This window comes from Muscardinus avellanarius, assembly GCF_963383645.1.
Source record: "Muscardinus avellanarius genome assembly, chromosome: 1".
In the NCBI taxonomy this organism is placed as follows: Eukaryota; Metazoa; Chordata; class Mammalia; order Rodentia; family Gliridae; genus Muscardinus; species Muscardinus avellanarius.
The window spans coordinates 102,110,433-102,124,593 of NC_137786.1; the positions used below are offsets into that span (position 1 = coordinate 102,110,433).

At 49.9% G+C, this 14,161-nt stretch overlaps 1 protein-coding gene across 1 annotated transcript; it reads right to left on the reverse strand.

Annotated features, from left to right (window-relative positions):
* Nucleotides 1–1,324: 1,324 nt before the first annotated feature.
* On the reverse strand, nt 1,325–12,923 carry HBEGF (heparin binding EGF like growth factor; the record flags this gene model as incomplete). The annotated part of the gene is made up of 5 exons (XM_080695973.1): nt 1,325–1,397; nt 2,799–2,954; nt 9,419–9,596; nt 12,506–12,679; nt 12,878–12,923. The coding sequence occupies 5 exons, from the start codon at nt 12,921–12,923 to the stop codon at nt 1,325–1,327; spliced, it is 627 nt and encodes a 208-aa protein (XP_080552099.1).
* Between the last annotated feature and the right edge of the window lie 1,238 nt (nt 12,924–14,161).

Below are 14,161 nucleotides of genomic sequence, written 5' to 3' on the forward strand. Positions count from 1 at the left end.
CAGCAAGTGGGGATGAAGTCTTTGTGGCTACTTGTGAAGTCCTTTCCTCTGCAGAGTTTGCAATCAACGTGTGTCTTCTCAGAGGTAGCCATCCCCCGCAGGTTCCTAAAACCCAAGAGAAGGCATTTAACTAAATAGGTCTTAAGAGTCTCCCAGGACGAGTGTTGAGAAGTGGAAAGATATCTAGAAAGGGGAGGAAGAGGGGGGAGAAGTTGTTCTCTCTGGTTTCTTCCTTGGGAATCTTTCTAGCAACTTTCACCCTAACTGGAGATGACTCACAAGCAGTCTTTTTTTTTTTTTTTTTCTTTCTTTCAGTACTGAGGGTAGAACCCAGGGGCTTTCTACCTCTGGGCTATACTCCCAAACCTATTTTATATTTTATTTGACAACAGGGTCTCACTAAGTTGCTGAGAGCCTAAGTAGCTGAGGCTGCCTTCGAACCTGTGTGATCCTCTTGTCTCAGCCTCTCAAGTACTGGGATTACAAGCATGCGTCACCATGCCCAGATTTCTAGCCCCATTTTATTTTTTTATTTTTTTTGGAAACAGGGTCTCAATAAGTTGTGGAGGGCCTCTCTACATTGCTGAGGCTTGTTTTGAACCTAAGATCCTCCTGTCTCAGCCTCTCAAATAATGGAATTACAAGCGTGCATCACCATGGCCAGTTTACCAACAGGTGTGTGTGTGTGTGTGTGTGTGTGTGTGTGTGTGTGTGTGTTACTAGGGATGGCACTCAGGGGCATTCTATCTCTGAGCTACACCCTCAGACCTATTTTATTATTTTTATTTTTATTTATTTATTTATTTATTTACTTATTTATTTATTTGGTGGTACTAGGGGTACCCAGGGGCTTTCTACCTCCATGCTACCCTTCCAGGCCTATTTTATACTTTATTTGGAAACAGGGTCTCACTAAGCTTCTGAGAGCCTCACTAAATAGCTGAGGCTGGTTTTGAACCTGTGTGATCCTCCTGTCTCAGCCTCCCAAGTGCTGGGATTAAAGTGTGCACCACCATGCCTGACTTATTTTTTTCATTTTTGAAACAGGGTCTCACTAAGTTGCAGAAAGCCTCACAAGTTGCTGAGATCCTCCTGTCTTAGCCTCCCAAATACTGGGATTACAAGCATGTACTACCACGTCCAGTACCAACAGTCTTTTTGAGAACAATTGTGCAATGAGACCCTGATGCCACAGTAATTTGCCTTCTACCCCTAGTTAAGAGAATTCAGCACTGATTGAAATAGACCCAGGATCCATCCATGCCTTGAACTCTTGGTACTGCCAGGGGATAAATGATGGGCCATTACCTTGAGCACATGTCTCTCAGTGGGAGCTAGTCATGCCCAGCTTCACTTTCTCTTCATTTTCCACATCATAACCTCCTCTCCTATGGTACCTGAAGAAGATAAGGTTTGTGAGCAAGCCTTGCATGCTATGACAAAGTGCAGGCCCCAGAGCAGGTCCTTCCAAAAAACTGCACAGTGGTCCCCTCCAGAAGGAATAGCAGCCCCATGGACTTCTGGTCAAAACCCAGCTGCCCTAAGGGATGCCTATCTCTAATAGCATCTAATATATGTAAATTTATAGTGTGTGTGCATGTGTGTATGGTACTGAGGATTGAACCCAGGGGTATTTTACCTCTGAACTACACCCCCAGACCTATTTTTATTTTTATCTTTTTTTTGGTGGTTCTAGGGATGGAACCCAGGGGCTTTCTACCTCCAGTCTATACTCCCAGACCTATTTTATATTTTATTTGGAAATAGGGTCTCACTAAGTTGCTGAGAGCCTCACTAAGTAGCTGAGGCTGGCTTCGAACCCATGCGATCCTCTTGTCTCAGCCTCCCAAGTGCTGGGATTACAAGCGTGCGCCACCACGCCTGGCTTTTATTTTTATTTTGAAAGAGGATCTCACTAAGTTGCAGAAGGCCTCACTAAGTTGCTGAAGCTAGTTGTGAACCTGCAATCCTCCTTCTCAACTTCTCAAGTACTGGGATTCCAAGCATGTGCCACCATGCCTGGCTAGCAAGCTACATTTTAAAAAGAGATTTTGTTTTATTTATTTGCTGTTCACAACATCCTTATGAGGCAGGTGGACAGAGAAAACAAACACCAAAAGGTTACAGTCCTCAGAAAGACAGGTAACTTGTTCCAGGTCTCACAATGGATGAATGGCACTGCTTGAAAACAGGCATAGAGTGTGTGGAGGTCCCTTCCCCCCAACCCCCACAACCTGGAACATACCAGCTTGGAGGTTTGACACAAGGACCAGATGCCTCAGAATTGCTAGTAGAGACCACCTTCACTACCAAAGCACACTCTAATGCCAACCAAGAACAGAGCCAGACATGGTGGCACATACTTATAATCCCAGCATTTGGGAGGCTGAGACAGGAGGATTGCAGGTTCATGGCCAGCCTCAGCTACTTAGTGAGGCTCTTTGCAACTCAGTGAGACCCTGTTTCAAAGTAAAGAAAAAAAAAATAGGGCTGGAATAAAAAAAGAACAAAGCCAAGAGAAAGAAATGTGTGAAGTGGTGGCTCCATGGGTGAGTTGCTGGGCCACAGAGGCAGGAAATGAACTCCGTTGTGGAGAAGACCCTGCCGTGGCTGGCAAGTGTCACCCTGGGCTCTGGTCGCTGGCCTCCTGTCATGTTAGAGGCACTAAGTGCTTGGAGAACCTGCACCCAGAAACTAGACTAGGGCTTGGGGGCATGATGATCACATACATGGAATTCAGTTAGAAGGCCCTGAAGGAGGAAGAAGGGGAGTGATTTACAGGGGCTCCCAACACTCACCTAAACATGAGAAGCCCCACAATGACAAGAAGACAGACGGATGATAGCACCACGGCCACCACGGCCAGAATAGTAGTGTGGTCATATGTATACAAGCGATTTTCCACTGGGAGGCTCAGCCCGTGACACCGCTCTCCGTGGTAACCGGGGTGACAGCTGGTTTAAGAAAGAACAAGGGGGAGACAGGGTTAGTGGTTTGATCTCTCCTCCTGCAATGGCCCACTCACATAAAACAAACCCCCATCTGTGAGCACACCCTCAGTCCGTCAGTCCTGCCCATGACCTCATTCTTCTTCTATCCTGCTCCTTTACTAGAAGACTCTAGAAAACCCCTCTGAACACTCCATAGAATTCCCCCCTCTCTCAGCACCCTTGCCTTCACCAATCCCTCTGGTTGTCTGGCCCCAGAGTCCAGCTCCAGGCAGGGAAAAAGCGAGGGAGGACTTGAAGGTCTCAGTTCAGATATATTCCACGTGTGGCTGATTTATTACATATGTGTTGCGGCATTCTGTTCAAGCTACTTAAGAGGTCTTGGGCATAAGGTAGACTTGGAACTGGGTGGACTGGACCGAGGGGATTCCATATCACTCCCTTCAGTGAGGCCCCTCAACATTCTGACCCAGAAATAAACCCAGCCTTGCCCATCAATGCTCCCAGCGTCCAGTCCCTCCCCACCACTGCCCGGCCTATAAATAGGCTCTGTTCCTTTGCCAGGAGTCATTTTTCTCGTTTCCTTCATTTAACTCCCAGCTCCCCCTGGGTGCAGAGCCTAACCTGGGAGCTTAACTATAGCGTTTGGCCTCTGACCGCTGGGCTATCAGGCCTCCTTCATCACAGGACAAAGCAAACAAACCAAGATAACATCTTCCTGCCCAGCTGCCCTGCCAGAGCATAAAAGAATGTCAGAAACAATTCCTTGGCTCTTCTCACTCAAGAAATAAATCATGTGGCAACTGTTGCCTCTTCTAACACAAAGCATTTCCTTGAAGCTCTCAGGAAGACTTGGAAGAGCAGAGTTGACATTCACACATTCACATCACATTCACATCCCTTCCTTTATCTGAGCAGCCCAGAGATCTTTTGATGTAGGTGGGAGCCCCATCCTACAAAGAGGTGGAGAAGCTTCCCAAGGTTACATGGCAGCGCAGAAGCATGGGTGTGGGCTGTCTGACTCAGCACAGAGTGCTGCCCACTCACACCCACAACTGCCCACCCTCCAGCCAAGGGGTGCAGTGGTGCTGTAAGACTGGGGATGTTAGGCCACTGGCTGCTGAAGGAAGCACCGAGAGCCGGGTGGCCCTCGGTTCTGAGCTATCCCTTCTCTGGGAAGAAAGCTGATGCCTCAGAGCAAGGAAGCCCTTTTCCTGCTGAAAGTACACCAAGAAAGCTCCAAGGAGCAGACCCGAGAAGAGGAGGAGACATAAAGGGCCTCAGATGTAGATGTCTGGATGCTGCTTTGCCTCGAGCCAGGGCAATGGCTCAGCTTGCATTGTGTCCTTTCTGCCTTGAGTAGCTGGCAGTAACAGAGGGATTAGGCTGGGCAGCACTGCATCCATGTCCCTGCTCTCCTGCCCTGCACTCTCCCTGTCCCAGCTGCCCCTGGGTGCTCTAATGAACTACCTCACTGCAAGAAAAATATAGGTCAGATCCTGGTGCACACAGGACGGAACACAGTTCCTTGCCCAGCCCCTCCGCGCCTTGTCCCATCAGCCCAGGTGGGCAAGAGAGTGACCCCAAACCTATTATTACATGGAGGAAGCTCCAGGGGTATATCTGGAAAGTCACTGTGCACAGGAGTTGGGGGTTAGAGAGGTTGAGTGATGCCAAATTTCACAATGAGGAAGCAGCAGGGCCAAGACCAGAAATTACTCTTAGCAAATCCCAAATTCATGAACAAGGCAGGCAGCCCTAAGGAAACAGATACTGGCCAGGTCCCTGGGACAATTATTATTTATAGCTTTAATGATAAGTAGCAAACAGTAAAGACTTACCATGAGCCAAGGACTCCATGTTAACTACTTTTCAAGGACTATTTTATTTAATCTTAAGGCTATCTCTGTGAAATAGGAGTTGTCAATCTCAGTTTAAAGATGAAGAAACTGAGGCTTAACTTGTGTTAGATAATTTACCCAAGGTTACAAATCCAGTGAATGGTCAAACCAGGATTCAACCCAGAAGTCTGGATGCGTGTGGGGGATGGGAGCTGAACTTGAGTCTGTTTTGCAAGTCCAGCCCATCATTCAAACCCCACAGGTAGTTACTCAGATGATAGAAATAAAGCCTGGCCTCAGAGTCCCGCAATCCAGTTACATAATCCCTCCACCTCCACCCTGAGTCAAAAGGATAATAATGTAAACATCCTAATATTACCCACCTCTCCCTCCCTTTGCAGTGACTTTTGGCTTCCCCAGGGAAGTGGGGGGGGAGGTTGAGTACATTCCAAGCATTCTGGGGTGGGGGTGAGATCATGTGTCCTGCCCAGAGCCAAGACCCATCAAACTAGGACACGGTCCTCCTTCCTCTGTCTGTGACCCATTCCAGAACCTGCATTATAATACAAGCAAGAACCCTCTAGGGCCCAGATAGATCTTCCACATTGGATTTCTCTACCTCTACCCAAGAGGTAGAGAGGCCCCCATTTGATGGAGAAGACTCAGAACACATGAGTTTCACACTTGCTCTGCTACCATTTCTAGCCACATGATTTTGGGCAAGTCACATTAACTTTCTTTCTTTCTTTCATCTTTCTTTTTTTTTTTTTTTTTTTTTTTTTTTTGCAGTATTAGGGGTGGAACCCAGGGGCTTTTCTACCTCTGGGCTAACCTCCCAGACCTATTTTATACTTTATTTGGAAACATAGTCTCACTAAGTTGCTGAGAGCCTCACTAAATAGCTGAGGCTGGCTTTGAACTTGCGCGATCCTCCTGTCTCAGCCTCCCAAGTACTGGGATTATAAGCATGCGCCACCATGCCTGGCCTGGCACATTAACTTTCTAAGTTTTGGTATTATAGGGGTACTAAATGTCTACCTCACTTCAGCACTGTGAAAAAAAAATCAAAGGAGATAATGTGGATGAAAGCACTTAATAAAATCCCAGGCCTTATATATGTGTGAGTTACCATATAATTGGACTACAAGGGGTACTGCCTATATCCAGAGGAATAACTGAGTCAGTAGAGCCAAAAGAAGGGGTTCACCATTCCTTCTTGGCACCTGGGCAGTATGGTCAAGTGGAGCCCCCAGGTCTGTCTCTCTTCCAGCTCAGAATCCTTCCTGGCCCAACTGCCTCCAGGCTTTCTCCAGCCACAGGAAATTTCACAGCCAGTTTCTGGGTCAGCAGTCAGTGAAGAGCCCCAGGAAACTACTCTGTGAGGGCAACTTTTCGTTGTGACACACAGGGTTTTCCTGTTGGTGGTGGCTGCAGAGGGTGGTTTAGGAAGCTGGCTGGCCTCAAGCTCACCACAGCAGCCTGGACACACCCCGGCTGGTGGTTCCTGGGTCTGGAAGCAAGAAGGAGCCAGGAAGGTCCCCAGATATAGGTGCACAGATGCCATATTGCCCCAGTGCCAGAAGCTCTGTGTCTTCTTGTTGCTTTCTGCTGCCCCAGTACCAAGGGCTAGAGAATAGAGGCAGCCAGGATCACATACAGAATCCACCCCCTGAAAATCTGCCTAGGAAACGAACATGAAGTCTTCAAATCAGATTGCTGTGCTCTTTGTCTAGTTTGGTTTCGTTGAAACAGAGTCTCACTAAATTGCTGAAGGTCTTGCTAAACTGCTGAGCCTGGCCTCAAATCTGAGATGCTCCTGTTCCAGTCTCCCAAGTACCAGGATTACAAGTGTGAGCCACGATGCCTGGCTGGGTTGCTGTTCTTAGGCTAGTGAAAGCCTTCGAGTCCTCTAGGACAACAGCTGCCCTCTATAAAACCCTGCTTGAACTCTGTAAGGACATGGAAAGGGAAGAATGAAAGCCAACACCCAGCGTGGCCTGGGGGTATGAAAAGCATGCTGGACTAGGAGTGAGGCACCTGAGACCCTGTCTGGTTTCCATCACTTTTTTAGCTATTGATCTCATGCAAGTGACTTCCTACTTGCTGGCTGCATTCTCCTCAATTTTAGCAAGTCCTGCCTATTGAGCTTTTGAAAATCCCAGAAGACTGTATCTCCTCATCCCCTAGAATGGTATCTAGTATCAAGTAGGTGCTCAACACATCTATTGAGCTTAACTCATACTAAATGTAAACCCTGAAGCTCTGGGATAAAGGAGAGATGTCCTGAGACAGGAGGGTCACAGGTTTGAGGCCAAGTACACAATAACTTAGTGGGACCCTATTTCAAAATAAAATATAAGCCAGGCATGGTGGCACATTCTTGTAATCCCAGCATTTGGGAGGTTGAGAAAGGAAGGTCCGGTTCATGGCCGGCCTCAGCTATGAGGCCTTTTGCAACTCAATAAGATCTTATTTCCAAATAAAAGAATTAAAAATCAGGCTGGGGGTATAGCTCAGAGGTAGAATGCCCCTGGGTTCCATCCCCAGTACTGTAAAACAAACAAACAAACAAACAAACAAACAAACAAACAAGGCTGAGAATGTAGCTCAGAGATAGAATGCCCCTAGATTCAATCCCCAGCACCACCAAAAAGGAAGAGGGGGGAGGTGGGGGTGGTGACCCACCCTCGTAAACCCAGTACTTCTGAGGCTGAGACAGGATGATTGCAAGTTTATATCTAGCCTCAGCAACTTAGTGAGGCCCTCTGCAACTTAGTGAGACCTTGTTTCAAAATGAAAACAAAATAAAATAGGGCCGGGAATGTAGAGGTAGAATGCCCCTGGATTCAATCTCTAAAATAAAAACAAAAGGTGGGAGAAGATGGCATCATTATGATGACTATCACTCAACTATCTCCAGGACTATTGGGAAAGTGGCCCTGAACACACTTAACGGGTTCTCTCAGCTTAGGTGGTAAACTGAGCTCCTCTCTCCAAAATCTTATCATGTTTCTCAGCCACGCAGTAGGAGTCCCACATCCACCCACCAAAATGCCCTGGACCAATTTGGCTCAGACAGGTTCTTGGCCTCAGTCCATCTTGACTACCCTCAGAGTCACTTTCTCCACCCTGTGCTAATGATGCCATTTTACAGACTTAAGACAAACATTTCCTGCCCTGTCCCAAGATATTGGGAAGGATAATATGGGACCTTTCTATGCCATTCTTAAACAACCCCCTCCAATACCAAGGTCTTAACAAGGATGCCACAAGGATTCCTCTTAACAAGGAAAGGATATAGTGACTATATGGACAGTGTAAGGAGTCTATCTACCAACTGCCAAATACTGGGCAGCTTGCTGTGTGTGATCAGACAGGACAAAGAAACTTTTAAAAGTCTAGAAATGTATGCTGGGCATGGTGGTATACACCTGTAATCCTAGTAATTGGGAGACTGAGATGGGAGGATAGCAGGTTCAAGGCCTGAGTTCAGCAACTTAGTGGGACCTTCAGCACCTTAATGAGAAACTTTCAAATTAAAAAAATTTTTTTAAAGGAATAGGGTGCAGGTCAGAGGTAGAATGCCTCTGAGTTCAACTCCTAGTACTAAAATAAATAAAAAAACAAAAAAGCCAAGGGTTCTGTACCAATCACAGCTATACAAGACACCAGGCAGCCAGCCTTCTTGACAAGATGGGAGGAGGTGTGCACACGACAGTACTCTGGCTGGTCCAAGGTCCCCTGATCACAAGACCCCGAGAGCTTGCCTCTCCATAAGAAAGGGAGTGAATGTTTGCAGCCTGATGTGGGGTGTTGCCGGGCACAGTGGTGACATTATGCCTACCAGAGAACATGGCAATGTTGTCATCCCTTGAGGTTGCCAAAGCAGCCACTTGATGAGTTTGGCTTAGGAGAGGCTAAGGAACCCATGGCCCCTCCGCCCACATGCCTACCCAGGGAAGGAGTGATGCTGCCTGGCCCAGGCTGGTGCCTGCTGGGCCGAGTTCTAATTCCCCGCTAATCCTACACAAAGGAAGTGTCCTCCCACCCTTATGGCCACAGGCCAATACCCTCCATGTCCCCCACCTCCTAGCCCTTGCTGGGATGAGGAAGAAAGGAGGAGGGACTGAAATTCGGCCCCATGATGATTCCTCTCTGTATAATTCTGCCATGCCTTAAAATGAACCCATGTTTGCTCACTCACATGCACACCCGCCCAAGTTCACAGCATATGGCCAAAGGCACTGCATACCTGCCTGCAGAGCTCCACTCCACCCAGGAGCACACTCTGCCATGTTTCCTACTAGCTTCTCATTTGCAGAGTAGAGCATAAGGCAGGATTGAAGGACTTGCCTCTAGGTGCTCTGCTAGCCATGTGCTCATTTCTGGGCAAGCAGGAAACGTCCCCAAGGATTAAAGAGCGTCATAAACCCACACCACAGGAAATTGCATCCTCTTTGGTGGGGGGGTGTGGAGGCTTCCGCTGACTAAAAATATTTCCCCTCCTCCCAACTTCCACCCAGAGGTTGAAATGAAGTTATGAATTCAAGGAACAGTGACAACAAGAAATAGCCACGTGGCTGACGAAGAGTGTGCTGACAAGATTTCAGCTGGGGAAGGGACACTTACATGCACGAGGGAGCCCGGAGTTCCTTCAGATATTTGCATTCTCCATGGATGCAGAAGTCTTTGTATTTCCGAAGACATGGGTCTCTCTTCTTTCCTAACCCCTTGCCTTTCTTCTTTTTCTTCCCATGCGCTTCTCTGCTTGGTGTGGCCCCAGCTTGTGGCTTGGAGGAGAAAGCAACTGTAGGAGAAAGGCATCCATCCTGTCAAGCCTTTGGCTGAGGGAAGATCTCAGAACATGTGGCATTTGGAAGGTGTATACGACCTTCGAGCCCACCTGAAGTCAGGGGCCTGGGGAGGCCTCTCGGCTCAGTGCCTCCCACGTCCTGAAGGAAGACTGGGCAAAATCGCCAGAAAGGGAACCCCAGGATAAAATAGAGGCGGGGTGGGTCCCAAGGAATGCACTTCACAGTTTAGGAATCTTATTCTGAGCCAGGCATGGTGGCACATGCCTATAATCTCAGTACTTGGGAGCCTGAGACAGGAAGATCACTGGTTAGAGACCAGCAACCTAGTGAGACCCTGTTTTAAAATTTAAAAAAATAAATAAAAGAAAGAGGGCTGGGAGTGTAGCTTAGAGGTGGAATAGCCCTGGGTTTAATCCCCAGTACCACACACACACACACACATACAATTTCATTCCAAAAACACTAGCTACTAGAGTAACTGAAGCTCCCTGGGCAATGCCACCACCCTCCCCTCACCCTCCTGCCTGTCTACCTTCTACCTTATCTATAACTCTGACACCTACTTTGTTGTAGTGTGTGTGTGTGTGTGTGTGTGTGTGTGTGTGTGTGTAACTGGGGATGAACCTCGGGGGCATTCTACATCCGAGCTACAACCTCAGCCCTATATTTTCTTTGTAATTATTTATTTTTGAAACAGCATCTCACTGAGTTGCAAAGGACCTCACTAAGCAGCTGAGGCTGCCCCCAAACCGCGATCCTCCTGTCTTAGCCTCCTGAATGCTAGGATCACAAGCGTGTGCCCCTTCAATCAGTCTCACTTCCTACAGCTGCACTCAGTGGCCCACTTGTAGGAAGATAGTGTCACAGACAAAAATTGTTTTTGGAGAAGGTATTTGGATGTTTTAGGAGTGGAAGGATCCTAAAATAAAAAGAATCTCTGTCTTCAGGTGGCCCCCTCTGGGGTTCTCATTAGTATCAGGAAAACACAGGCTCAAGGCAAAGCTAGGCTCAGGAACAGCAAGCCACGCTATCCCTAGTAGAGAGTTTTGTTTCTGCCAGGCATGGTGGTGCACGCTTGTAATCCCTGTGCTTGGGAGGCGGAGACAGGAGGATCGCGCAGGTTCAAAGCCAGCCTTGCTGGCTTAAGAGACCCTGTTTCCAAATTTAAAAAAATATAAAAATAGGTCTGGGAGTGTAGCCCAGAGGTAGAAGGATTCCATCTTTTAAAAAAAGAGTTTTGTTTTTCTACCTTTGAACAAAATATTTACCCTGCTCTATGCCCTTTACATCATATACCCATTTACTTTTACCCCTAAATGTCCTGTTTGCAGCTCCCTGGGATGGGGAAATACAATGCATACAAGGGGTAGAAAAATGAAAAAGGAATTGGAAAAATGAAAACTCCCTCTTTCTTTCCAGGCTTCAGAGGCTGGGGTGGAACAACTTCACTCTGATATCCGGGGGTACTGATGATGGGCTAAACCCATGAGCCCAGGTGTCTGATGCCAATCTCTTGCCCACGCCCATTTCTTGTAAGAAAAAGGTGCATACTGTCCATAGGTATAGCCTATGTCTGGCAGAAGGGTGAGTGTGGTGCATTAGACTGCACACCTAGAATCCTCAAGATGAAGTGACTTCAATGACTATCATGGCCTTCCATTTGCAAGAAGAGACCCTTGAGATCCCAAAAGGCAGTGGCTTGCCCAAGGTCATGAAAGGTTGGGATTAAAACTGTGCTTCAGTCCTAGGTCGCTTCAGCACTCAGAAGGTAAGGCAGGTGTCAGAGGAACCCAGTGACCAGGGCTGCAGAGAAAGCAAGGCAGGAGGGCCATATCGATCAGAAAGGGGAGGGACAGAGTGGCAGGGTGACAGCCAGACTCCTGCCAAGGAGAGGGAGTAGTGAGTCAGGTCTGCAGAGGTATGAGGAGCAGCCATGTGGGTGGGGGGGGGGTGAGTCACAGCCCAGCCCAGCCCTGCCCAGCATGAGAGTAGAGAGCCAGGGGAATCCAGGCTATTTGGTCGATGGGTGACTCCAGAGGCCACTGAGAGAGGATGAAGTGTGGGAGCAGAGTACCCAAGGGAAGCACTGGGTGAGCAGGTGGGGCTAGAATAGGTGGGTTGCTTTCCAACCAAATATGGTCATCCCGGGGCCACAGGGCTTAGTCCTTGCTCCACCCCTGAGAATCGCTGCAGGTGGCCAGGGGCAGGGAGGCCAGCAGGTTCTGGACTCTGTCCTGTGCCTGTGCTCAGCCACAGCCACATATGCTGGCCAGAGGAACTCACACGGCCTTTCCCCCTGAGAGTTGCCTCAGGGGTTCAAGGTGGTCAGGAAGTCTCCAGGCTTTGGGTAGCACTCACAGACACTCATCATTTCAATACAGCCCCCTCCAGTCACCTTTCATTACCTTCCCCAAAGGTGCCAGCCTCACTTAGGTCAAAAATTCCTCCTTCCATTCTGTATCCCCAACCCAGGGACAGGTAGATGGGGTAGAGTAACAATGCACTTGATATGTGGCTAGGCATTTCCACATCTGCTCTCTTTTACAATAGTCACTGGATGTAGGGAGTAGGATTTGTGCCCATTTTCACATAGAAACTCTAGGGAAAGCATCTCATCCATGCCAGATTCCTGTCACCTAGCCTACCTGGGAGGACCACCTGCCTGTTTCAGTTTGCTCAAAGTATCCAGAAGGGCAGCAACTCAGACAGGTGAGACCCAAGGTCAAGAAAAACAGCAGACCCTCTATTCTAGGATCCTCCCGACCCCTGTTGGGTCATCAGCTTTTTCGTGAGGGTCTCTAAGAACAAACCCCAGCCCACAGAGATACCCAATAGCGCAAGACTCAGATCCGCTTATTCAACTGCCAACTGGGGTCCAAGGGTGGGCGGCCTCCACACCCACCTCTGAGAAGATCCAGGTCTGTCTCTTTCAAGTCCAGGACTTCTTCGACCCGGCCACCTCCGGTGGGCAGTAGCTGGTCCGTGGATTCAGTGGGAGGGTCCGGGATGCTAGTTCCAGCCTCCAGCCCTCTCCGAAGCCGCTCCAGGCTCTCTCCAGTCACCAACGCTGAGAGCACTGCGGGCGAGGGGCGAGGCCGCATCAGACCCCCGCCTAGACCCCGCGCCACCCTGCACCGAAGTCGACGCCCGCCCGCCAGGGCGCACGGGCCCCACCAAGTGGCCCGCGCCGAGGGAGCTGCAGCGACCTTCCCCCGTGCCCCCAGCACAGCGTCCCCATCCCCCCGACCTCCGGGGGCGTCAGCAGCCCTCTTACCTGCAGCCAGAAAGAGCTTCAGCACCACCGACGGCAGCAGCTTCATGGTCCCGGACCCGGCGAAGACGGCGAGGCAGCGGTCACTTTGGAGGCGGCGGCCACCGGGCGCCGGCTCGGGAGCCAGGCGACTGAGCGCTGGAGCTTCCGCCGGGCACCGTCTGCTGCCCGCCTCCGGGTGCAAGCCTGCCTGGGACCCGCGTGCAGCGCGCGGCGGCCGAGAGTCCGTCTGTCTCCCCGCTCACTGTCGGTCGGCTCCTCCGCCCAGCCCCTGCACCTCTGTTAGGCCGACCAGCCGCGTGCCGCGCGCAGTTCCCGGGGCCGACTGAGCGCTCCCAGCGCGCGCGGCCGGGAATAAGGCAGCGGGAGGCGCCGAGCCCCGCCCCGCCCAGGCCCCGCCCCTCGGCCCCGCCCCGGCCCCGCCCCCGGGAAGCGCGCCCGGCCCGCGGCGCCCGCAGCGCAGACCCGGACCCGCGGGCGCGGCGGAGGGGCGGGGCCGCTGGGCGGCGCTCACATTTTTGGGACCTGGCCAGGGCCGCCGTGGGCCGTGGGTCAGGCTGCTGACCGGCGTGGTGGCCGTGACCGGTTCCTACCTTTCTTCAAACGCCTGTCGTGCTGCAGCCTTGTGACTGCTGAGCTGAGAGCTCTGTTCCGGGCCTGGTTCTCTGGGCCGTCCCTGCTTCTTCGTATCAGGATTCTCCATCGGCGTCACCTTGAGTTTCAGGAATCTTCTTTTTTTTTTTTTTTTGTTTTCTTTCCCCCTACCAACATAGCAAGTAGTTAAATAATAGTTCACTTCTCATTTAAAAATTAGACAAACTAGACACATGAATGCTAGCAGGTCTCGTGAATTCGAGATGATCCCAGAGTTGACTCTGCAGGCACTTGGTGTCAATCCAGTAAAAGCAAAGGAAGTTAGGATTTCAGACACTGGAGCGGCTTCCCCCAGCCTTTCCCAAAGAACAGCCTATTTTTGGATTTTGTAGGGGGGGGGCACTGGGGGATTGAACCCAGGGACATTCTAACTCTGAGCTACACCTCCAGCCCAATTTTATTTTTATTTTGAAACAGGCTCTCGCTAGGTTAATGAGAGTCTTGCTGTTTGCTGAGGTTGGTCTCGAATCTGCAATCCTCCTTTCTCAGCATCCCAAGTACTGGAATTACAAGCGTGCACCACAAGTCCTGCTACTTTAGAGTGTGTGTGTGTGTGTGTGTGTGTGTGTGTGTGTGTGTGTGTTGCTGGGAATTAAACCCAGGGGCATGCTACCTCTGAGCTACACCCCCAGC